The sequence below is a fragment of the Oryzias latipes genome, chromosome 3 (assembly GCF_053564925.1).
Source record: "Oryzias latipes strain Hd-rR chromosome 3, Olatipes_Hd-rR_3.1".
Lineage (NCBI taxonomy): Eukaryota > Metazoa > Chordata > Actinopteri > Beloniformes > Adrianichthyidae > Oryzias > Oryzias latipes.
Genome location: NC_136239.1, coordinates 7,661,689 through 7,689,361, shown reverse-complemented (window position 1 = coordinate 7,689,361; position 27,673 = coordinate 7,661,689). Strand labels below are relative to the sequence as shown.

The 27,673-nt window shown below is 38.3% G+C and overlaps 1 protein-coding gene across 4 annotated transcripts in view; it reads right to left on the bottom strand.

The window, feature by feature from the left end:
- Positions 1–27,673, bottom strand: part of mpped2a (metallophosphoesterase domain containing 2a) — a 62,012-nt gene that overhangs the window by 4,573 nt on the left and 29,766 nt on the right. For all 4 annotated transcript variants that reach the window (XM_004066819.5, XM_023952237.2, XM_078944199.1 and 1 more), the window contains one exon: positions 1,488–1,603. In XM_004066819.5, coding sequence (XP_004066867.1) covers positions 1,488–1,603 — 116 coding nt within the window. The remainder of the gene's footprint in view (positions 1–1,487; positions 1,604–27,673) is intronic.

Here is a 27,673-nt window from a genome sequence, read left to right as displayed (position 1 = left end):
TTGTAACGCAATCCTGCTCTCTTTTGAGCGCAGAAGAAGAGAAAATTTCTTTAGAGGGAAAATTGTTTTGTTTGGAAGCATTTTTCAGTTTCAAGTGCAAAATTATTCTTTGAGTACAAATAATAAACTCCACCCGTTAATCGCATCATCAACATGTCACAGGCCAAAGCTGAGTCCCTAATTGGTCGATGTCTTCTCTGCCAAAGTCCAGATATTTGAACACTTGATACACAGGGACGCTAAATCGCGCTGCAACACCCAAAATGCATTGCTGCCAGACCGATGTGCTGTAGGACGCAGTAGGACCTCTGATCACATCTGGACCTTGACTTAACATTGAATCTGGATGCGTACATCACGTTTGGTGTGAACGCAGTCTGATTTCTTTCTGGCTGGCTGGCTTGAATTGCACTTAATAATTCGAGCCTAAGGGCACTGTGAAGCATGAGCTGTCCACTAGGAGATGGTTTCCATTTGGTTTCCATTCACCATCAAATGAAACCCAGAACAGCTGGTGAGCGCAGAGAAAGATAAGACCTTAAAGTGGATCTCTTATGTTCTAATATTGCTACATGGTGGTGCAGTGGTTAGCGCTCTTGCTTTATAGCAGGAAGGCCCTGATTCAAACCCCAGTTGGGTCTTTTCTGTGTGGAGTTTACATGTTCTCCTTGTGCATGTGTGAGTTTTCTCTGGGTACACAGACTTCTTCCCACAGTCCAAACACGTCTGTCAAAGGTCAACACTCTAAACTGTCCCTGAGTGTGTGTGTGGTTCTGCAGCACATTCACCCAACAGTAGCTGGATAGGCTCCAGCAACTCTGTGATCCTGAAAGGGATTTTGCAGGTTTCTGAAGATGGATGGATGGATGGATGGCACAGAAGTTTGACAAGAATTCATAAAAAAGTGATGTCATAAGAGTCCAGTGAACTGTGATCTAGTCCACATCTGGAGGCTACTGAAGGATGGGACCACAGTTAAGAATCTCAACATGTCCTGGCATTTGGACCATAAAAAGACTAGGATCTCACCAGAAGAGAACATTTAATGCACTAAAAGAAAGCTTTTCTTGGCAGTTGTACTCCTTTCACATCTCCCTTCATTTTCTGCAGGCTCTTCCACAATACAAATTCTCTCCAGCAATTTCTCTGCCACTCCACTAAGAAATGAGGTTTTTATACAATCAACCTCGCACAGTGGTTGCTGCGGTGATGGCAACAACCAGGTGACTTGATGAGGCCAGATGGAGAGTGCACAGAAAACAAATTAGCAAACAACAGAGCCTAACAGCTAGAGAAAAACCCAATCAACCGACAGAAAAACACAATAAACCAAAGAAAATGTGTTTCAAGCAAAAACTGAGATAATAAACAAGTTTCAGTCCATAGACCTGACAAAAGCAAAGACTGCACACTTCCACAGACTTCTCACAGTAGAAAAACTAGGAGGAACTTCATCAAAATGCAGAGCAGGACATATCTGAACTCACCGAGAGGAGGTCCATGGGTCATCAGGATGTCAATGCCCTCAGGCACCAAATTCCATTTCTCCAGCAGCGACTGACCTCGAGGTAGGTTGAACCCCCAACCATTAAACCATGGAGTCCTGCAGGGATAAAGGTGGAGAATCAGCTCTCACACAGCGATATTAAACCTCACACTTAACAAACTACACTAATACGCTTAATAAACTACACTGCTGAGTATTTGTCCATTTCCTTTTGGAAATAATTTGCTCATGTTAAAGTTTAATCTGCGCTACAAAAATGGCTTTGAACAATTACTACTTCTGTTTATCCTGCAGATAAACCAACACAATAACAGTTTCTGAAAAAACTAATTAACAGTTGCTGGGGCAACAACATGGAAGCACCTTTTTTTTTGCCTTAGATTACAGGACACTTGCATGTTTTATTCAATAACTTTGATGCAACAGACAGATTAGGACACGCACACGATCGATGTCAGGAGACAGTAAATGTGGAAGCTGTGGGAAACTGTGTGAACCACCACTTTGTCTGCATCGAAAGATCGGGAGAGAGCCTCCAGGACACCACCTGAGAGAGCGTCTCCGTGACGACAGCCAGCTTCACCTCAGCAAACACAAAGGCCGATTGTAAAATCCGCAAGGATTGCATGCAAAAGTCCAAACCAGTTACAACAGATACAGATATAAGGTAGAGGGTCAAAAAGACCAGAGCTGTCAAAGCAAAAGAAAAAAAAAAAATATATATATATATATATATATATATATATATATATATATATATATATATATATATATATATATATATATATGGAAAATTAATTTCCACTGGTGGCAATGAATGGGAAAAAAAGAGGATAATCATTTGCACATAGGCCCACTGTGACAGCTAAACACCCACAGGTTAGCAGATAAAAAGATCTGCTTTATGCTGAGGTTTGGCGACAGCACGGCTGAAAAACCTCAGAGAGGGGCGCTGCAGATGCAGTCTGGCCAAGGGGAAACCAGAACTCTGCAAACATCAATAAGCTTTGTTACAGTGAAGGATAGACGCTCCAGCACTAATCAATAGTGTGCTTGTGTGTGTGTGGGGGGGGGGGACTAGAGGCTAAGGAGACTCTTTATGTGTAAAACCCATAAAAATTTCCAATGGTTCAGTTTAAAGCAGCAGGTGAAAAATGCTTTACATTCAGACATGAGCATACACAACAAGCAGTACAAGCAGGCTTCTGGGTATCGAACACTCGTGTGCTGAGGACGACGGGCCACGGCACACTTCACACTCTTTGATTGGCTCACTCGGTCAGTGTCTGGTTCTCTTTGCTCAGAGGACAGCGGACAACTAAAGGGAGTTCTAAAATGTGAGGAGCATGCAAGGAAGTGAAGGCCACAGACTCAACTGATTCATTAGAACTAATTACACAAATAGTAGCTAATGAAAGTCTAATGGATTACTAAGGAGGCGTGCAGCTCCTCTGATGGAAATAGGACTGCCGCTGCAGCTGGGGAGAAAAAAAAGCAGCAAACGCCTTGCCGTCTGGCTGCACATTGAAAGCCCCAGCAGGACATTTGTCTGATGCCGGTTTAGACTAATGTGGATGAAGACAAACATTAAAATATGGCCTGAATACATTTGTCCTCCCTCCCTTTCCAAATAAATTAATGATTATTTCTCACAGTGTAAAAAGAGCAAAGGCCTTGACTTTGCTTGATTTTTTCTCGCAAAACATTCATCTGGGAGATGAAACATAATCCTCAGGTCTCGAGCTGACCAGAAGGTCCGGACCGAGCAGCGCAGAGAGCAGCAGATCAATGCCACGACGGCCTCTTTGTCATCTGCCTGCTATGAAATATACCCTCCATGTAACCACATTTGTTAACCTCTAGCTAGATTAATGGCATCCTGACCACATAAAGGAGATGCTGGGTCCTGTGTGACCGGCCTTTTATTACACTGTAGACCGTGCAGCCAGCAGCGGCAGAAGAGCCGGGTCTGAGAGCTGAACAAAGCATTTCTGCTGTCAGTATATCAGTCTGCTCGGAGTGTATATATGGACCAGTAAGTGTTATGATCAGGCAGCAAGCGCAGCCGCTACGGCGTTGCCCCGGCAACAAAGGAGAAGCGTCTGGAGGAAAGCGCAGAGGGGAAGTGGAACATTTGTCACAGAAGCAGCAGTCAAAGAGAAAAGTGAGAGAGGTGCTAATCCAAAAAACAAAGGAATCAAGGCTGATAGAACGAGAGGAGGACGAAAGAAGATGAGATTCTTTCTGATTCAGGAAAAATAAGAAATAAATGTTGTCTACTAAACAGCTATAACGTTACCATTTACACAATATGCATTAGGAATGGGGGGAAAAATGTAATATTAGATGCATCGATTATGATTCATAGACGATTCTGAATCGTTTTAGAAACAACCAATAACCGAAAAATGTATATGATTCAAAGTAAAAGTAAAAGCGGAACTAAATGTGGAGCATTTTTAATTTAAACTATTTTCAAAGAGCACACAAACATGGCTGACTTTGCAGATTCTGTAATCCTGGTCTGGATTTTGCTTCAAGCGACCGTTTGGAACCATTTTGGCTTTTATAGTGTCTACGATCAATTGGCTTTGGATAAAGTCATGCAATGTGAACGTTCTCTCACAACAAAGTTAAATATGTAAGGAACACACAACAGATTTGTGAAATCCCATCGAACGATTCCAGGAGGAGTTGAGAAACTGTTTGAGTGCTACCGCGTGAGTGTGGCTTCAACAAGATCTGCTATTATGCTTATTTCATTAAAAGACGACTCAAATTCATTTTTTTGTTATTTGATATCAGACATATGTTCTCAATAATCAAAGGCCATAAGTATTATTGTATTTCTGAAAATAGCACCTTAGTTGTTTTGTTTACTACTAAGTCTTTTCTTCAAGCACTGCTCTAAAAGATGTTCAGTAGCGAACTAAACATGATTGCTTTTGTCTGGTGTGAGTCAAATAGCGTTCTATTAAAGCTGGTCTAATGATTAAAGGAAACATTGTGTTTTCCTTTTGATGCTGTGTAAACTTTGTTTACCAAATAAGATGTTTTTTTATGTCAGAATTGTTATGTTCTTTAAAAAAGTTAAACAAATATATTGACTTTGCCTTAAATTAAAAATACAGTTTGGTGGAGAAAACTAATATCTGTCTACTGCAGGGATGGGCAACACCCGGCCTTGAGGGCCAGTGTGTCTGCATGACTTCAAGATATTCGAGTCCCACTCCTGACTGATTACCTGGTAATAAAAAAACAAAAGTATATTTGATTTTGGCTAAAAACAATATAATCATAATTAAAAGACCACTGGGAACACTTTTTCAATAGGGTAGTCCTCAAATACAACTTATCCTTTTTAACATTCATTTTAGTCAAGCCAGTAATAAAAAATTCAGCCAGGAAAAAACACTTCTATTGCCAAATATTGATCATGTTTCATTATAGATTAAAACCATACGGATGCTTTAAATCAAGGCAGGTTTATACAAAAATGTTCCCAAAGCATCAGACTGCAGTGGATCTTAGTCCAACTGGGTAAAAACAGCCATTCATTCATCTATGCAAACAAAACAGGACTTAATATAAAACCGATCCGGAACAGCACCTTGCCCTGAAGCCTTTATAAAGTGCAGATGGGTACAAAATCTGCAGTCATGGCCGGCAGACAGGAGCCGTTTAAACTGTGTCTGCAGAACGTCAATATTCAATCAGGCCAGTGGACATCATTAGGGCAGCGTCTCTTAGAGAGCGACACCCCTCTTAACCCCTCAAACTGCTCATTAGGGGTTCAGAGCAGAGCACAACAGCCCTGTAACAGATAAACCCACCGTCTGGATCCCCTTCCCTTCCATTACGCCTTTCAAGTCCACTGCTTCCTCATGTCATCGATCTCTTTAAACATATTTTAATATGTCAATTATTTGTTTTTGGGGAAAAAACCTCTTTGATTATGGAATAGCACTGAAATATTTTCAAATTAAGATCAGAGTCATTGATGTTTTTATTGAATCATGGCTCCACTTTCAAACTAACTGTAATCATCTTTGCTTGTTGTGACTTAAAAATATTTTTATGCAAACAAATGAAAAAACAACAAATAAAAATGAACGGGTTTGCTCGAGTTAATTTCGGACAGAAATCAGTGTCTAGTGTGCATCAAATCGTCTTCGGCTGCTGATCTTGGATCCAGAATATTCTCAGAAACATGGAATAGGGAATATTGCTCCTGAGGAACAAACCATGCCCCCCCCACCTTCAATCACATGGTCTTGAATTTAAAGGTAGCTTGAATATTGCAGCTCCTCAGATGTTCTAATGTTACTTTCAACACTGAGATATTTATTATTGATTCCCATGTTGAAGAGTCTGATTTTACTCTATGTGCAGTCTGGTTCCAATGAGCTGTTCCATGTTTTTGCTTTATCTTCTATATTGATTAAAACTGTGTGTGTCTGTGTTTACACACTAGAATATTTAAAATCAGATCTGCATATCCCACCTGTTTTATTCTCAAGCTATGATTCATTCAGAATGTGACCTTATTCTGGCTAAGATGATCAACAAGCACATTAACATGGCTGGGTTTCATTCATGGGAAGGGTTTTTCTGGGGAAAATAGGCTGGCATGTATTTTGCACTGGCCATGACAGTAACAATTCCACATGCCACACAAAGACCACGGTTGTGTCCAAATCCCTCACTACTTAGTGCACGAGACAGGGTGTTCACCAATTTTTAGGGTATCCGAAATCTATATATTGATGCCATATTTAATGTAGACCACAATGCATTGCGTTTGAACAATTTGTCATTAGAAAAAAAAAAGTTAATTATTATTTTCTTTAAAAAATCTTACAGGATTTTGTCATCAGGACAAAGACTATTCATAATTAGTCTGCGCAAAATGTTGATACTTCTAACTTTCTTAATTTGCCAAATGAGAAGTGTCATATTTGCCTTTAAAAAAATAGTGAGCATTAGGGAGGCAACGATTTACTTTCACAACGGTCACAGCTTTGTTTTGATACGATACAGGATTTGTGTATTACAAAACAACAGCAAAAAACTAAAAATTCAGAAAAATCCAACCTTTGAGTTTGCTTTTACTAAAACTGATATAACATAATAAAACAATATTAAATATATTGAAGTTGGCACAACACACGTGTTTGATACTTTCATCATAAACATATGCAAACATATACAGTGGGGAAGGCCATGGTTCAATTCAATGGTGAAGCATACAATTAGCTTTTAAACCAGAGAGCATATGTACAAATTACATTAAAGTCCTGTGCAGCGGCTAGTCCAGCACTATGTAATCTTTTAGAGGCTAGGGAGGAGTGAGGGAATTCGGACAAACCCTACATCTTCCGTTTTTCTTCACAAGGGGCTTAGAAAAAATAAAAAGGAAAACCTGAAAAATCATTATTGCTGTGTGGACAAAAGACCAAGAAAACAGTGTGTTTGGTCAAGTCAAGAGAGAAAGCGGCACCATGGGATACCAAGCTCAAGATGAACAAGCTGCCGAGAGACCAGCCCAGAAATAACAACAGGAAGAAAGATGAAGAGTAAAGTGTGTGTATGTCCAGCAATCCATCCTGTCTGACCTCTGAATGAGAGCAGCCCTGGGGTCAACAGGGGGAGGACTCTAATTGATCAAGCTGTCAGAGCCAATAAGGAGGTACATGTTAATGGGACTTTTATAAGCCCTATGGGATGCAGCATCTTAAATTCAACACTGTTCGAGTATGTGCAAAGCTCTGCAATAGTGTGTGTGTGAATCTGTGTGTAATCCCAGGGCCCAGGTAGCCTTATTAAATAGAGCCAAGTGGAGGTTTCGGCTAGCGTTTGACAAATGGCCTCTCAAAGCCAAGGCCACCTTTGCAAAGTTTGGGGATGAGGTAGAGGGTCAAGCCCAAGAGGTGAAAGAGGATTGTTGGTGTTCATATATAAAGGTAGAAGAGAAAGAGCGCGCTCTACCTCAGCACTAATAACCTGTACTGGCTGACTGATGAAGTGTGGAATGGATTCATCTCACTGAAGTCATGCTGCCTAACACAGAGGTGCTAGGGGTTAGCTACGGGACTTAGCCCATTTAGGAGAGGCCACGGCCATGGGGACGGGGAGCTTCAGACACGGGTACTTTACGAAGCAAGATCTCCCGTGGGTTTTCTCAGAGTTCAGATGCCGTCAGTTGCAGTTTGAGCTGCAGCCTGCTAATTTAAAGCAAGCAAGTCCAAAGATTCAGGTCAAACAGCTCATTTCCAGGCACCTCCCAACAATTTCACAAACAAGTTTGAGTGACATTGAGTTACCTTTACTCAGTTACTTTTCCTGCAGTAACTAAAAAAAAAATCCTCCATATAGTAGTTTAAAAGGACCAGATTTTATGCTTTTACCAGAGTAGATTAAAGATGAAAAAAAAAACCTTTACTTAGCAACAGCTGGTTGTATTTCATTTGGTAACTTAAAGTGTATAAAGTGTGTAGTGAGGGGCTTTTACAGCCTTATAACATCCGTAATTATAAAAAAAATAGTTGACTACTTCTCTGGTTTTATCCATCGTGTGTTATTTTTAAAATGCAACTCCTGCAATAAACGGGGTACCATTGTATTTGATATTAAGCAATATGGGCATTTTGGAATATATGTACTGCATCATTATTTATTCTAATCATCAGGAAAAGTCTTGTTAATAACCCAAATAAAAAGGGATGTTATACTTATTTGTATAATATATAAAACATTTTAGCATCTGCAAACGGCAGAATTTATAGAATTTTTGATCTCTTGTACGCTTAAACTGTTCTATGAGTAGTTTTCCTTATTTACTTTTACTCAAATTATTTTGACGACTACTATTTACTTATATATTTAATATTTTAATGTAAATCTACTCTTTAGCAAGTTTTCCAAAGTGGCCTCTGTTAGAAATTCATTCTTCACCGTTTTTTTTCTTTGAAACTGGTGACTAGTCAATGTTTTAAAAGTCTTTCAAGAGTATATGGGGGGGTGAAGCATGCGGCACAGAAGGGTGGGAGGGCTGCCAATTAGGAATGTTGTGGAAGGAGACTACGCTGCGTGGACATGAAATGTCTGAAATGTGGATCCGTCAGGAAGCATTTCAGCTCCATGGAAACTGGAGAGCAGACAACTAAAGGAAGGAGGAAATCTGGGTCCTATTCAGAAAGGCTGTATGGGGGCAGGGGCCAGGGGCCAAAAACCATTCAACTGCCCCCCAAGACACAGGGACAAGGATCACACCGCCCTCCTTCAGCCCCGACCTCTGTGAACTTGATCCTGATGAACAATGTAAAAAGGGGGAAGGGGAGAAGAAAGAGGACTGCAAGAGCACACGGGGAGGATAATTCTCTTGAAAGTAAGCAAGATTTCACTCTAAAGTTCGTCCCTTCCCCCAAAAGAACGGACTGCAGAAAGAGTAGTTTATTTCAGCTTTGGAACAGAACAGGGTGTGCTGAAAATGGGTTACCATACCTACCAACACAGGTGTCTTTCTAGCAGAACAAAATGTTTTTATTTCATTTCATTTCCTAACACATTTAACGGTTTTATTTCAAACATACAGTACTGAAAGCAGATAAGGAATGAAAAGGGATTATCAAGGAGGGCCAACACCGGCGAGGCCTTGGAAGATTCTTGTGCCAATCTGCTGCTCTTCAGGCACAAACTCGATTTCTATTGGAAGGAGAAAGGTTTGCAACGCTTTCAGCATCACTCAAAAAAGGAAATTAAAATTTGGTCTCCATTGTCCTTTCAAAAAAAAGATTTCTAAAATACTGACTCAAGCATTTTCGGCCTTGATTCTTAGTCTTTTATACCAGACGGAGGGAAAAACAGTTTTAGGATTTTTCTCTGGTCTTTGAATACATCTCTTTGTAATAGTGAGGACACACAGTGGGACTATTATAACATTTATTATGTTACTACATCTACAACCACTTACACTTTACTTACACCTTCCAGGAAAACAAGACAATTAATAAATATATCTTCAATTCTAGTTTGACCAACTCTAATTTTCAGATTTGCTGCGCTTGAAATGAACCTCAACAGGAGGAATCTGTGGCGTTAAACAGAATTAAGAAATTTAACTGTCTTTAGGATTTAGATGATGCATGGCATTTCTGAAAGATGTATTTCCCACTTGATTTTTTATCTCATACGGTGAAAACATTTACAGAAATGATAGTGAAAATACTTTTTGGGTTTTATTGACTAATTGGTCTACGTTTAAAAAATGAGACAAGCACATGTGTTTTCTTTATAAAGCGCTTTTTAAAAGATGGAGTAAAAATGTAAAAAATAGTCAACAAAAAATATTTAAAAAGAAACTTAAAATACAACATAGCTGTAACAATTAGAAAACAGTGAACTTTAATGAAAAAGGAGTCTTTGGTTGCCTTTTATCATTTAGCAGAGTCAGCTCCACATAAATCCCATGAAAAAAAATTCTAAGGCAGAGAGTTTGACAGTTTTACTGACTGGACGACTGAACTGGATGATTTTTCGATGCCTGGCAGGTCAGTCAGGGCAACGGAAGCTAAAAACGGTCATGTTCAAAACACAATCACCTTTTGGAAATAATTTTCATTGCAAAAATAGGTGAATATCAAAAGATACATAAGCCAAGAAAGAACCTCCCATTCTGGTTTCAGCATTTTGAGCTAAAAACCTTCGTTTAAGGTCGCTGTTTGGTTTGCACTACTGTCCAGCTGCTAATCTCACAGCAAACTGCACTGGATATGGAAAGCGAAAACTGACGGTTCACTCCAAAAAGACCAGGGACAAGATGTGGAAAGAACCCTTCCCCTTTTTTTTGCATTAACATTTATCATTATCAGAGTCCTTGCTTAATTATGTATCTATTGTGCAAAGTAAACTTACTTTCCTTAAGCGAATTATAGGGAAAAAACTATAATTTCCTACACAGTTACCCCAAGTAATGCCCTCCCAGCCTTGTCCGAAAATAGGAGGTCAACCAGTCTTTGCTGCACAAGTAAAAGGTCAAGAGTGGAGGACAAGAAGTGATGTTGGAGGCAACAGGAAGGGGCACATGGCATACAGACAGCACAGATGCATAGCACTTTGTTTGCAACTATTGTCTTGACCTGATAATCAGGGAATGTCACAAAGGGCACTAATCATTGAGGCAACAATAGCCACAGGAAAGCACACGGGCTGGCATTGTTAGTCTCACGAGTCTATGTACAAAAAGCCGGAACACTGACCAAAGGAAAGTCAGGGCTAAGCTGGGCACAACTCTGTACAATGAGTGCAAAAGCTAAAGTATTCTGCGAAACACTGTTTGGAGGCAAAACACATCTTTGAATTCCCAGTGAGTAAAGTAAGGTTATTTGAAAAAAATGTTCCACTTACCGTAGTGCTTTTAATCAGTGAATTCACAAGATTTGACATTTGACTTTCATGAGTTGGTACATTTTTCTCAAACTACATATAATGAAAAGTGTGCACATAGTGCTAATAATGAGACTATTGAAAAAGGTTTTGCTTTAGCTGTGAAACAATTCTTTCTTTTTGATGACTCAATGACAGAATTCAAAAGTGAACTTTTGCAAAAATGCCAATAAACATAGTAAATAACCAATTTAACACCTAAATAACAAATGCTCTTTATCTTAGCGTAAATCCTCAATCATTTATGCAAATAATACGAATAAGCTGATTCTGATGCAGAGAAAAGCAGCTTTGCCTATGAGCTTTGCACAGTTATGGAACACATTATATAAATTAAAAACTTTGGATCCTGACCTGTGGAGCTCCATTGTTGTGTGAATGAATTGTTTTTTTACCTTTTGTAAGGCAGAAGTTGAGAGCAGAAAACATGACATCGTGGACTCCTTTTGTGACTCTACCCCTGTTGCTTCAGGATGACATTTCCTGGCCTCCCTTACCTCTTCCAGGCTGTTCCCAAGAGAACTCCTTAATTCACCAAACACAGCTTTGGGTAGGCATTTCAAACCTTCAAACCTGTGATCTAGAGCAGTGGTAAGCTTCAGCCAGGCGAGATCAGTGATTTCCTTTCCTGGGGTCAGAATGTCACCAAAAAGCCTTTTTAAATGTGACGATGTTAGCCAGGTCATCATCTGAGGACTACGATATTTTCAAAAGGGGGAGAAAGGCAGGGATCACCACAGACCAACAGTAGTGCTCTCCCCCTAGGATTTATTTGATGTATCTGCTAAGACAGATGTAGTTGGTAGAAAACAGACCTCTAAGTGCACTATAGGCAGACAAAAAAATCCTTTACCACTTAAAGATCAATATTTACTTGCACCGTTCAAGTATTTCTTCTAACTTTTTCAGCTTTGAAAACTCCATACGATCAGCAGGAATTTTACTGCTCTAATAAGAAAGTGTGGTCTCTCTGGCTGATTTGTTGTGCTGAACACTTTTAATCATTTCCAAAGTAGAATCTCACTTGCTTGGAACTCCTTGAACAAGTTCCTCTTGTTTATGTGGAACTTGCAGTTGGTTCAGATCCTGAGCATTAGATGACCTGTGTTTGAAGTGACCATTTTATGACTTTTGGTTTAAGAAGGGTCAAATCTACTGTTCAACAGAATTCTGTTTCACTCTCTCTCTGTATGGTGTGGACAAAACAACACTGGTGTTTGTGCGGCTGCTGTCATGTTTTGAGTGCTGTTGGTGTCGAACATCAATAAATAAAACTGTTATTTATAAAGACATGCAAAAAATCACTACCAACTATGTCTGTGTAACTAAAATATTTACGAGACGCCTTAAATAAAATGTATCACCACATCTTGCAAAGATCTCAAATAAACCACAGTCCCCCCCCTCTTTCTCTGTTATCAATAGCACAGTCTTTCCAATGGAGCTGAAACACAAAGATCAAAAGGATATTGGAAAGATTCTCTAATGTTATTGAATTCTGAAAGGCAAAAATGAAATCTGAAGGGGAATGAATAATGAAAAACGACTGACATTGTCTATCGTTTACCAAACGGTTAGGCACTTTAGTGCACCAGAAGATGATTATTCAACCCAATTCAAGGACCTTACACCTAATCGAGGGACAACTGCTGTAGATGTGGTCCAGACAACAGTTATTCCTGAAATATACTGGCTCCTCATCCCAACTGCAGATTCTACGTATTTATCAATTGCGCAAGAGCCAACAATAATAGTTTGAGTGGTGTTACTGTCATGCTACGTTCACACCAGACTCTGAAACACGAGTTTAAGCAACCAATTTGAACTTTTAGGCTTCCATATTCCAAACCCTTTCAACGTTTTGCCCATGTTTTTGGGTTCTACGTCCAAAACACATTGCAAACATGTGAATGCGTTAAAGCTTTTTCTTAGACTCTTTTGTTTGTGGATGGGAATTTTAAATATATTTTCATTCAGCATTGTGTTTTTATTGGGTTATCATTTCCACATACAGTGGTGTAACCTTTAATAGGCAAAATCTGCAAAACAGTTACTTTTTACAATTACTGTGGATGTTTTAAGGCTGTAAAACCTATCAAAAAAACTTTACACACTTTTCTAAGACTTCCATTAACATTTTTCCATTTTCTCTAGTTTAAACTCTTAAAGTTCAAACTTTCATAGAAAAATTAGCCCAGTATTATGGATGAAAACAAACATATTGACAATGGCCTAGAGCCAATCAGGACGCAGAACCCAACAGTTGCAGATCAATAGACAGTAAAAAAAAACATATCAAATGATATTAGTTATGTATTGCTGTTTCTTTATCTTGTTTTCTATTGATCTAAATGAAAAAGATATGATAAACCATGATTTCAGGACTGTGTCATTAAAAAAGGATCCGTCTGGGTTAAACAGCTTTACTGACCTCTTGCTCTGAAAATATATATTTTTAAATCACATTTTCAGTAAGAATTGATGACATCATTAAATAGTGAGTAATAAACTGCATATTGTGTACATGTCTAACTCCTTTGTCATCAGTTACACAGTTCAATTGTATATTTTAATAGGCCAGTAGTAATCAAGAGGACTAACCTTCACAACAATAAGCTACACAATTGTTCTAGTCTTCTTTGTTAGTTAACAGGCAATGTTACTGGTAATATCAATTTTGCAAGTACAAAGAAATGTGAACCCGATTCAGAAAGCTATGATGATTTTGTGCACTGCCATCATGTAACTACTGTGCGGTTAACGGGCCTCGTGGAAGAAAGAGCCTAACATTGTGTTAACACGACGGCAACTCTGGGCTAGTATTAATAATACAGCCACTTAGCATTCAGAGGCTCAGCCTTGCTTTTTGTCTCAGCCTCTCTGTTTGTTTCACAGGTCATTAAATTTATGCCGCAGCCCTAATGTTCATTACAGCAGCATGCTGACCAGGGGTCTGCTGCACTCCCTCACTGTCTTCAATCCCCATGAGTTCCAAATGCATGCTTTCTTTTCATCCTGCAACCATTTTCCCCCACAGCTTAGTCCATTTACCTGACAAATATCTGTCTTTGCTTTAATTAAATGATTTCTCTAGAGCTTGTAGCAGGTTCCTGTTCAGACCATATTATTTAGTAATGTTAAAATATACATTGAGAAATATCAAGCATTTCAGCTCAATGCATATTAACACCAAGGACATTTTTAATAGAAAAGCTAAGCATTAAATATATTACATTTCTCAGCTAGTTGTAGTTTAATATCTTGAAGCCCAACACCAGCTGTAGTAGCTGTTTTTAGGCTAAGGTTTTTACCTCAACACCAACTAAATAAATCTAATGTTCTGCAATCAAAAGGAACTCAGGTTTAGTTGAAAACAGTTGCTCCATATAAGTCCTGCAGTTTGTAGGATTATTTTTGTGATCATAACCAGTAGTTTGTCATAAGATACGGAAAAAAAAGTAAATCCAAGAAAGAAGAACAAAAGAAAGGCAGACCCACTGAAGATGTATTAATGTTAGGTTCCTTGGTCACCTCCTAATTGACAATTGGTAAACAGTGTAAACTGTACAGATTTTTGCTGATTTTCCATCCAAGATCCATCTTAAAAAGTGTGCATGTCAAGGCGGGTAACACGACTGTCATCAAAGATGAGACTCTGAAAAGGAAGAGGAGCATGGAGAGGTTTCAACAACAAACATTCTTGCAAAGAGAACGGCTATTTCTATCATTTTGAAATGTTTTTCAAGAAGATTACTATAGTTTTTTTTATGGCTATAGCTTTTATGGCATTAGGTCACAATATGGACACCTATGTTTTTACCAAGAGTGGCTTAAACTAAAAAGTTTGTCAGAACAAATATTCATTTAGATTACAGTTTTAAAGCCTCACGCTTAGGAAAATTCTGCTTTTGGCGTTTTTGACATGTTCTTGTGCCATTTGTCTGATGATGGAGAGCACATATAAGGAAAATTGAGCTTAAAATTGTATTTTTGAGTATATCCTTTTTCAATTGTTGTGAATCAGGAACAGACGAAAGTTTAAAGAGAATCAGGTTTATTAGCTCAGCTAAAAGTCCACAAAGCTAAATCAGGGTCAGGCAGGCAGGAGTCGATAACAGGCATGAAATCATCAGAGGAGGGACAGGTTGTTAAAAAATCCAGGCGAAAGTCGGGGCAAGCGGCAGGCAAACAGAGTCAGATACAGGGTCAGAAGACAGAAGATCAGGTCCAGATATAACGCTCGGTAATGAAGGCAGAGTGGCACAAACAATACTTCACATTGAGCTCAGCTCAGAGCAGAGCTTAAGTCTGCTGTGGTTGATTGAGTGAATAAGAGTCAGGTGTGCAGCATCCAGGAAGTGTGGCTAGAACTCTGGCGATGGATCCCGCTGGTCCAGAGAGGGAGACAGAGTTCTGACAGGTCCAATATTGCCCACCACTTTTTTTGTAACGAAATGCTAGGGGCTGTAAGCTAGCGAGCGAGTGAGCAAACAGAGCTCTCAGGAAAGGGTAAGGAAACACAAACATGGTCATAACTAGGGTTCCCCTCTGCTTCACTGCAGTAAATTGTTGTATCGGTTCATGATATGCAGACTTGTACTACAACATTTATTTGAAACAAAAAAAATTAAAAGATACAGCGCTGATCAAAATAATAAAAATAAATAAATACCTGATCCTGATCAGGAGACAGCATCTGATTTCGATCAAGTCTGAAACTACGTGATCGGACCGGATTTTCGATCACGTGATCGGATTGAGACGTCCCTTGTCATAACTGAGAATAGATTTTCTTTTAGACATAACTAGTTTACTGGTTAAATAGAATTTGAATCAAATACTATACTTTTGGATAAAGCTAAAATAATATTGAGAAGTTAATCAAAGGCTTTATTAACAAGATCAATCTTTAGGGGAATGACTTGGTGGAAGTCTATGATCTCCCTTTCTGTGTGCTGTTTGTCAGTCATTACATGCATCTGTTATTCCATGTGATCCCACCACTTGATCCTGAGGTCCAGAAGCCGTTGAGCACTGGCTTTTCGGAGCGTGGAGTCGTCTGGCTTTCTAATTAAAGCTGACGCGGTCACTGAAAGCCCGCCAGTAGCAGGGTCACAGGTCACTACGCTACAACTGAGACAAGCAGGTACCCAGCCACTGTGAAACGGCCTGAAAGGGAGGGCACCCTAACCAGCCTCTCTTTCCTTCCTCCATCTGCTTAACTTGAGACCCTCCCCCAACACCCCCAATTTGCCCTGGGTTATGGAAAGAGCAAAGTGCCAGAATGGGATGAGGCTGATAAAAGACAATTATGTGCAAGAAAGTATGAGGGATTATGGGGTTCCCCAGCCATCTATGAGAGTGAACTGCTTAAATAAAGTAAAAGAGAAACTGTGTGAAAAAGAGGAAAAGATGAAGCATGTGAGAAAGTTTGGTTAAAAAAATGGGAAAGATCATTGGTAATGCTCTCTTCTCCCTTCCCTTCTCTATTTTCAGCACGAACCCCAACGCTGGTGGTCCTAAAGTCTGCAAATTGGCGGATGCATCAGAAAACAGGTAGATGTAGAGCTACCCAGACACACTCTGCACAACCACTCCAGTAAAATCGCTTCAGGCAATTTTATGCTGATGAGAAATTTCAGGAAGAAGAAATGGCATCAACAACACTGGACAAGGTCCTTTCTAAGTGATGCTCACCACCCATGCAGCAGTAAAAGTCTCTTGAGGGGCAACATGTTTCCATGCTTCACATTGCAAGATGATCAAGTTGCAGAGATGGATTCTGGTCCCCCAGAGAAATCTGCAATGGAAGGAGGGAAATAGCTTTCCTCTGCCTATGGTCATTTACCTCACAGACCACATCATTTGGTGAGAGACACATCTATCCATACAGACATCCATACATGGAAGAACGGCTGCACATTGCAAGAAAGAAGAAACACAGCACTTTCAATTCTAAGGGGGAACCTTTATTTCCCCCAGCCTTTATTTTTTATATAATAATTTAAGCAGGTCTTATTTTGACTCATCACCTAAGATATGTTTGCCATGGGTGACCCTACCAGTAGCAGTTGCCCTGGACAGTATAACCCTAAGGATCACTCAAACTCTCCAATCCTCCCAACACAACAAGATGGCAGTTCATGGAGGTGATCGACAATACTGTCAAGTGGAATAAGTAGTCCGATCGAGTCTGGCTGGCTTGTGAGACCCCAGTGCAGCTGATAGGTATCATAAGAATGCAGCAAATGCGTTTGCAGAAAACTTGGGTGTGGGATGAGTTCAGGGAGACCAAGGACAAGGACTCTCATTTTGCCTTAAAGAAATTTTGGCAAACTATACAGAAATAGTTCTGAGCTGTAAACCTCAACTGAGGACATTAACAGAAATAGTTTGAGAATGTACTTTTGGAAATTATTTTGTTTTTCTTTTAATTACTGACAACCACCTGCTTCTTCCAGTTCTCTTTGTTTTGTGATGAATATACATATAAAAATTTGCAATTGATAACGGTAAGAAAAAACACAAATTGTTATTGTTCGTTTTATTATATCTTGAATTACAAGCCATGTTTTATTTTAGTTTGTGAATGTTTGAATGAGCTACTAACTACTGTTTCCGACCACTGCCTTCCCCATAGCTAAATAATATACATCTGCCATGAAGACAAGTTTTCTTAAAAGAGATCCATCACATGTGTGCCTCCTGATGCGTGGAGGCTTATCCTTGGACTTAAAGGAGACAGGCAGATCTAAAAAAATGTTTAATTAATATGCACCCTAACACATTTTGTGGAAGTACAGTCATTATTTTTCCCCCTTTTTTATAAGCCTGTCTGAAAAGCATCCGCATGATGTACTTGCATATTTGTGTGTATATAAAATAAGGTTGCAAAAACATCTATCACTGAACCCATTCACTCTCCACCCTGCATGGCACACAAACACCACCCTGCATATTTCCTTCTCCCTCCAGCTGCAAAAGGCTTCAAGATGTCAGACGTTACCTAAAGAGAGGCTGCCATTGCGACACACTCAAAAAACCAACCATGACTCGTATAACAGAAACAGAAGGACCATTCCGATCCCGTTAGCAGAGGCTTTACAATTTCTATTTAACGCACCATTAAGGAAAGGTGTCTCATTTTAGTAACAATGAATCATTTTCTCAGTTCCTCTAAATGTTGCTGTAATAAATGAACACAGCTGCCAACTGAAACATTTTGTTACCAAGAAGATTTATTTGCACAAACAATGCACAAGTTTCCATGTGCATATAAACACATAAAGTGTTTCATACTTACCGGTATATTAATTCAAGTAATGTTTAATTATTTATTCAAATGAATCAATCTCTTCTGTAACAGAGGAAAAAGAAGCCATAAGTGGGAACACAGTCTTTAAAAACCCTGAATGGGAAAAGAGAGCTGCTGTCAACCTTGGTAGAAATATCCTTGAGGGCTGAAATAAACTTTTTTTTCTCCGTTTCATTTACTTTGATAAAATTCCTTGAATTGGAAATATATCTGTTCATCTGCTTAGTGATAAAGTGAGAAAAGTTGCATGGATGTATTTGATGATAATTGGACAACAGCAGAAATCTGAGGACCTGATTGACAAAGTTCTATTCTACTCTCTGTACAACCTGTTGGTTTTTTAGTTTTATTCTTATGCCATATACATATTAGTCAGTGTGTAAGTGGCACAAATGAATTAAATAAATATAAGACAAACAAAATGGAAGAAAAACAAAGCTCATCCTCACAAAAACAATAATTTGAAGTTTTTCTGTGAAGCAGAACACAAACATGAAAAATGTCTAATTGGGTTTCAGAGTTTTTCTTGTTAACAACAATTTAATAACATGTAACAACCCTGCATTATCTTATCTGCTTTACAGTTTAATAAAGCTAACCCTGCTGAGGGCAGTGTAGCACCACTTTGGCCTCTTTTTTTCAGGATTGCAATTGGGCTTTTTCCTATGCGCACAATTTTTCACCTATTGGCTGAAAATACCTGGATATTGTAAGCGCCCATGGCCTCACTGATTGCTGACTATGAATGTAAAACACAAATTGATAGAAGCTGACTGCCATGGAAAGTAATCATGACTGTCTATTAACCTCTTAACGCTGGAGCCTTAGCTCCAGTGTTGACGTAACTTTGACTCCCATATCTCTTTAATCGTTTACGCAATTAATGTAATTCCAGCAGATTCTGAAGTGGAGGAAAGCAGCTTTGTGCTGATATGCAACAATCTACAGAGTATAGTGCTTATGCGATCAGTATAAATCAGCTGATTCTGTTGTGGAGAAAAGTGGAACTGGAACTAAAAGTCTGGAAGATTCTCTAACAGGCAGTATTTTGAAGCTGCATTTTCCTAGAAAATTACACATAAATATATACAAATGTGTAAATGGTTACAGTAGCAGCTATTTGAGGTTAGATTAAGAAAAAATAGACTTTTGTCTGAGAAACTAGATTGTTTGGCTTCCAAAAATCTGAAGAATATCAAACACAATGAGGAACAGGGAAAATCTTTTTAACTTAAATGTCTCAAATTTTCTGACCTAAATAAACACAGACCTTTGCAATCTACCATTTTTTGCATGGAATGGAATGGAAACAAGTTTATTTTTACTATAAAAAAACACATTAAAAAAAACTGTCATAAATACTGAGCATGAATTATAATTGGAAAATAACATGCGCATATTAAGATACAAATAATATACACATACACATTATTTATATATGTATACTTACATACATAGGTACATCTAATATCCATCCAATATATTTGAATATTGTTTTAAAACCATATATTTATATCTTATTTTAAACAGTTTTATGTTTGGACATTGCTTTATTTCTGCTTCTATACTGTTCTACAGTTTTGCTCCACAAATAGAAACACAAACATCTTCTATTTGTGCGTGCTTTGTGTATGTAAAAATTCTGTTTTCTTCTCAAATTGTACTGTCCCTCTCTTTTCATGAATAATTTTTGTATATATGCTGGTAGTATGCTATATGTGGCTTTGAACATGATTAGTGCTGTACGCAGCTCCACCAGATCTGTAAGTGTCAATAATTTGGATTGTAGGAATTATGCATGTGTATGATCCAGATAACCCACGTTGTGTATGATTCGTATCACCCTCTTTTGAAGTATTAACATGTAATGATGTTTTACAATCGTTTCCCCATACCTCCACACAGTAGATTAAATACGGTAGAACCAGGGAACAGTATAGAATATAAAGTGATTTATGATAAAGGGACAAATTTTGCTTAATTTAGCACTGATATGCTTTTAGACAATTTTGATTGTATGTATTTGATATGTGGCTTCCAATTTAATTTATCATCAATTACAACACCAAGGAATTTACATTCATATATTCTTTCAAGTTCTACCCCATCAATCGTTACATCAGTGTGCATATTTCTTTTACAGTTACCAAACAACATAATTTTTGTTTTGCTTAAATTCAATGATAATTTCTTAATATAAAACCATATTTCCAACTTATTCATATCTTTAGTTACATCTTCCAACAGTTTGTTTAAGTCATCACCATCACAGAACATATTTGTATCAGAACTAATTTAAATATTTCAGATACTTTACATATATCATTCATATCCAAAATAAATAACTTGAGGCACAACACTGACCCTTGTGGGACACCACAAGCAATGTCCAAACATGCTGAACAAACATCACCCAGCTTCACAAACTGCTTTCTTATACTCAAGTAGCTTCTGATCCAGTCTAACACGATCCCTCTAATACCATATCATTCTAATTTATTCAGTAAAATAATCATGGTTAATAGTGTCAAAAGCTTTCTTTAGATCAAGAAAAATTCCAGCAACATATTTGTTCTGATCAATTGCATTTGTGATTTGCTCTATAAAGTCTATGATTGCCAAGGATGTTGATCTGTTTGCTCTGAATCCGTATTGACTGTCACTAAGAAGTTTGTGCTTTTAGATAAATGCATCCAGTCTACATTCAAAAAGTTTTTCCAATATTTTGGATAACTGTGGTAAGAAGGATATGGGTCTGTAGTTTGTGAAGTGGTGCTTGTTCCCAGTTTTATACAGCGGTATAACTTTGGCTATTTTCATGCTGTTTGGAAAGGAACCTGATTGAAAAGATAAGTTACAGATGAACACGAGTGGTTTCAAAATACCATCAATCACTTTTTTCAATAAAGCCATATCAATGTCATTGACATCAGTTGAATGTTTGTTACTCATCTTTTTTACTAAATCTAATATTTCCTTTTCTGTGACACAACTGAGAAACATTGAACTGGGATTCCGATTGATTAGTTCATGGTACTGGTTTCCAGATGGTTCTGAATCAGAGTGTTTTTGCTAATATGGGTCCAACATTTACAAAATACTAAATAAAGCTTTCAGCCACATCCTCCATCTTGTAACTTCCCTTTTTATGGTAAATAAAGTATTTAGGATAACTATTTTCTTTGGCACCCTTTCTATTAATTGCGTTAAGAATGCTCCAGATTTTTTTGATGTTACCTTTGTTTTCGTCAAGTAGCTTATCATAATGTTCTTTTTTTTGCATCTTCTTATAATATTGGTTAATTTATTTCTGTATTTTTTACAGAATTTTAATTTACAGAATTTTAATGTTTTCTGCCTCTTTAGTTCTTTGTTTTAAAAACTCTTTGTGGAGACAGTTTTTTTACAGGCATTTTGTAGCCCCTTTGTGACCCAGGGGCATTGGCTATAATTTGTTTTTCTTCTAAATGCTTTAATAGGACGATTTTTTATTAAATAATGATTCAAACATTTTCAAGAAGCATTCATAAGCCTCATTAATGCATTGTTTGTTGTAAATTTCATCCCACTTTTGGGCAAATAAATCATTTTTGAATGCATTTATTGATTCCTCACTTTTAACCCTTCTGTACTGTGTTGACTTGTTAAACTCAATTTCTGTGATTATCATCATATACTGTAAACACTGGAAGATGGTCACTTAGATCATTAATTATTAATCCGTTAACGGTTTTATTTTCAATATCACTAGTGAATATAATGTCAATTTGCACATTGGTTTGTAATTCTGCTGGGTCTAGTGATTTTTGGAAATAAACTAATACTGTACATGGTATTTATGAATTCCTCTATTGATTTGAGTATTTTAGGATTTAACAAGTCAATATTGAAATCCCCACAGATGAAGTTTACTTTATTATTTTTACTTAGTAAACATTTTTTCAATCCAAGATGAGAGTATTTTAAAGTTTGAACATGGTGTTCTGTAAATACAACTAATTATCATGTTTTTTGGTTTCTTTACATATTTCAATGGTTATACTTTCAAGTACATTGTCAATCACAGTTGTCACGCTTTCTAACACCTGGAATTTCAGGGTATTATGAACATACAATGCCACTCCTCCTCCACCCTTATTGAGTCTATTGTTGTATTTTAGTTCATAGCCATCTATCTAAATGTGGATGTGGATGCAAAGTGGATCAGTTCTACAAATATGGATGAGGCATCTCTTCATTTCTCAAAGATAGAACAGGAGACCAGACCAAACACAAAACTGCACAGAAAACAAAGTGATCCCTTTTTCGTGAAAATAATAAATATGCATGTCTACATTTCAGTGACACCATTGTGTATTAGTCACACTCACACTAGCAGGCACGCGTGTGTGTGTGCGCAGACACACATGCGTGTCACCTTTATGACTGACCTTTGCAATAAAAAAGAATACATGAATAAGGAATAAAATCTGCAAATGACACATCTGCATTTGGCCCTGTGGGCTTCCCCTTAGCTGTGCTGCAGAGAGTCAAATGAAGATGATAATCTGTACCCTCTTTACACACACAGGGAGGGACACACACATGCACAAACACACACTTATCCCCATCCGATATCTCATACATCTTAGGAAATTACTGGTTAAAAAGGCTATATGAAAAAAACAATGCTAGAGGAAAAAATAAATAACTTCATTAAGTTACCAAAAAAAAAGAAGAAACTATAAAAAGGATGAAGCAGAGTAAAAACTGTTCAAGCGACTGTCCAGTGGAATTGACAGGAGGACAGAGTAGGGGTTAAGAGGATGAAGGGAGCAGAGTAACTCCAAGTTTAACCTTTGACCAGGGAGTTAAGTTGTGATCAAGACCAGAATCCTAAAACAGTTTCAACAGAGAGAAAAGAGTGCTTTGCTTCTTGAATGGTCCGTATCAATAAGCAGAATGTATGAGAGGCGACAGAACCTTGGTATCCTAAATCATCTGCATCTTTCTTTGGACATGTGAGCAGTGCACATGCATACGCATTAGAGCTGCATATTTCAAGCCAAGGATAACTTGGGATTAATCTAGCAGAAGCAATGAAAAAATGAGTGAACAAAGAATGGTATGTGTAATGGTGTGGTGTGTTTAACCATTCATCATGAGCAGAGGAGTGAGTTAAGGTCATTATCTCGGTCAAACAGATGCAGGAAATAGATGGTTAGAGACACTTCTCTCTTTCAAAGTGTTGGCCGGTTGTTTTTATTTCATTACGCTAGCATGTACATACAGTGTTACCCTTTCTTTATTTTTTAACAATCATGCAACATCTCCCTCTCTGCAGACAAGACAGAAGTTTTAGAAGATGATGTGCCACTTTTGGGGTTGTGAAATGATTAAAACATGTTCACAACGATGAATGTCGTTGCTTTTGCAAAGCCTTAAAGGAGAAGGTAATTAAATAACTAATTTGCACTGGACAAAGAATAGGCCCACAGTTGCAGTTTGTTGACAACGGGTGCTGGAAATAAGCTTACTGTGTAAAACACTGCTTTAATGGAGTGTAAAAATCCAAAATGGTTTCCTTCAGCTGCTCCTGACTGACACAGAACAGGAAATAGTTCATCCTTCTAAAGCACAAGTCTGTAAGAGTGTGAGAGCAAAGGCGGAGGAGGTCCAGGTATTCCGTCTGTTAAACGTCTGTCATTACATGGTGTAAGTAAAATGTCTTTCAAGGAAACCTGCTTTCACTCTATCATTTTCAAACAGGATTAAACTGGATCAAGACCATCAAATGTTTATAGAATAACACAAAGGTTTTACTCCTTCAATTAGAGCTTTACTCCAGAATCAGTAAATCTACAGTCTCCTCAAAAAGCCAGGTGCTGGGCATCGATAAGCATGATGCTTCGGCCCAGTCCGTTTTGGATAATGTTGATTACTGTTTAAAACTATTGTATATCTTCCAATAGTTGCAGATCTGTAATTGACGCTGGTCTCCGATAGACGCTGGGTGTAAACAGGTGTTCGTTACCTTAGACGCCGGTCTCTAATAGTGGCCGGCCCCTTGCACAGTCGTGCAGACTGTTGTATTTGTGTTGTGAGCCAGTGTAGTGATGGCCAAGAAATCATTCGATTTAGCATTTAAATTTCCTGTGGTGGCATTCGCCAAAAAACATTCCAGTGAGAAATCTGCACATTTTGGAGTGGATCCTAAAGGTTTCCAAGAATGGCCCAAGCAGATGGGTAATATTGAGAAGACGGCTGCAGAAAAAAGAGCAACAAACAAACAGATTACCTGGTAGAGGTGCAAAGAAAGAGAGCGATAAATTAGAAGTGCTTTAACATAGATTATTGAGCAAAGACGGAAAGGCGCGTGTCTTCAGAAAAATGATTGGCATGAAAACGAAGAGGATATTGATATACAGACTGATGATGCCTCAAAGAGAAAAGAAATGATGCAGCCAATGCTAATCAGAACATAATACAATGTTCTTGTCATTTCAATAAATCCTGAAATGTTTATCTGGAGTCGTCTGCATTTTGTGACAGCATTTGACCCAAACTGAACCTATAAGCCATCACCATTCTATCTGTCATGAAATAAACGCCGGTCTTCAATAGACGCTTTTCTCTAAGAAACGCCGGGCCGGCTACCAAATTTTTGGAATAAACGCCGGCGTCACTATTGGAAGATATACGCTAGTAAAAATGTGATATTTTAAAAGCACCAATCTCCATAATGTGTGTTTGCTTACTTTGAATGCTTTTTACAAGCCCCCCAATGAAACTGCATTTGTTAAGTCAATGACGGTCTCACACAATGAACATCTCTGAGCTTAATCTTTTTTAATCAAACATTTATTAGAGCTGGTTTATACAGTCATTTTAAATTCTAATAGTGTAAAGACTCCATTAGAAAAATATAGATAATTCCATTGCTTTTTATAAATGATCGCGCTTAGCAGGAGAACTCACTTTTTACACCACAGAATAAAAAATAAAAAAATAAAGAAAATCGTATTTACCGAGTCCTTGGGTTTCATTTTTGCAGAGTTCAGATCACAAGTGATTAACATTATAACTAAAGTCTAACCAAAGCTGTAAGTCTATATGAGGAAACTGCAAGTGCAAAACATTTGCCTTTGTGCAACAGAAAAGTTGAAGTCGTTCCCTCAAAACCTACAGTGTCTCCATACAATTTTAAAACTCAACAGCTGGTTAGCCAGATATCTAATTTTATCTGGATTTTATCAAGCAGCAATACAATTATTAAAAGGCTTTACTTTTCATTGATTTTTCCAGATAGTCCAATAAAAGTTTTCTTTTTTTATTAGATTCCAGTTTCCCTAAACTTTTGAGGGTAAAGTCTACCTTCATCCTCTGTAGAATATCTGGAGCTGGTTAAAACTTAATTTGTAAACTAGATTTCAAGTAGGAACTATTAAAATGTAATATAGATTTTTCAAGTAACCCATAACTGTGGAAAAGTGGAAGCTACAAAATTGAATGCTAACTAAAGGCTCATCCAACTTTTTACATAATAAATCATTTAAAAATAAAAAAGGTCACTAAAAGTGGTATTTTGTTGGGAAAATAATAAACATTGACCCACCATTTGAGCAACTTTATGCTACAATCACAAATACAACTACACCACACGATAGGGAGGCATCGGCAGAATCTTCAAGATTAGCTGCTTCCGCACGTTTTTTTTCTTTTGAAATCATTGACATGATGATAAAAGCAAGACGGTGGTGGTCTGGTGGCCCTCATTCAAGCGGGAAGGACGCCTTTATGGAATCGGGCGACAGCTGGGCGGCTACGGGGCAGCCACATCACCGGCATGCAGCAGCTCTGATTGAAGAATGTGTAAATACCGTCCATACTAAGTCCCATCAGCCGCCAGGGGCAACGTTCCCTGCACGCTTGTGCAATTGCGCACTGCTTACACATTCGCAGCGCACAAGAAAATATGTGAAGTGCACGAAACAAAATGACATACTACTTACATACACAATTATACTATTTACATAAACAACAAAGTAACAAACTGAAATTACTCAAACAGGTTTATCCTTAAGGCCCGTACACACCGGGACGAATATTCGCCAGGCGTTATTCGCCAGCGTTTTTCGCCACGTTTTTTTGTGTTCACACCCAGGCGATTTTCGCTGACGATGAGCCGAGCGAACATGCAATTTCCTTCCCTGACATTAGATGGCGCTTAATGTAAACAGAAATACTCCTGTACACAAGGTGGCGCTGCGCAACTTTACGCTTCTTAAAGTCGCTTTTCACTCAGAAGAAGAGAGCAAGTATTTACGCGCTTGTCAGAATAATACAAAGAAAACATGAATGTTTCAAGCACCAGTAGCTCCAACTGGTGCTTGGTTCGGGGATATCTTAGAATGTCCGTCATTATTTCTTCGCGGCTGTGTAGACGCTACTTGGCGTCTATCTTCTTCGCTGGTATGTGTGCTCAGCAAGGCAGTTTTGTGTTTGAGCGCCCCCAAGTTGTGTTTTACTGTAACTACAGAAGCTCCAGACACGTGTGCAAAAGCGCCATTCTCATTGGTCGAATAGATTTCGATGCGACGCGTCGAAAAAAAAAAACGAACCCGAGGCGTTTTTTTTTTGACGCTTTGACGCGTGGCGTTTTTTCGCGTCGGTGTGCACACTCTCATTGGTGCCCTTTCTTTAGTCACGAGGCGTCAAACCGGCGAAATTCGTCCCGGTGTGAACGGGCCTTTAATCTGGACACAGGTCCACAGAGGCTAGGATTGCCATATCCTAGGCCTAGGCCTGGTCCTTTTGGGAAAAGAAGAAAATTCTAAGTTTTTTTTTTTTTTTTTTTAACTATAATAGGGATCTCTTCTTGAACATACTATGGGAAAACCTACAAAATAAAATGCAAATAGTTGATATACTGACATTTTACAACTATTTCTCTGCTTGTTTTTAAGCCTCAATTGTAATGAAACTACCACACCACTAGTTATTAGCTGTAACGAGTGTCCAAACACTCAGATATTTGCGTCTGACATCACTGATTTGCAATCTTTATACATTTTTTAAAGTAAAGTAAAAATATACTTTGGGTAATATAATTATTGCTATAAAATTAAATGTTAATAATGAAAAAGTGCTTTACAGCCACAGTCCCACCCCATTCACCCACTTACACACTGATGGCGGCTCCTCTGCCAAACACTGGCGCCAACCTTCCACCAGAGGCAAGGTGAGGTTCAGTGTCTTGCCCGGGGACACTTTGACATATGGGCGGGCAAGACAGGAATTGAAACTGCAATCTTCCATTCAGAGGTTGACCACACTACCACTGCACCACAGTCCCCCTGTCACCGCAATAAAATAAACCTTCAACGTAAAATATCGGCGAAGGTTCTTGTTTTCAAAGTAAAATTATC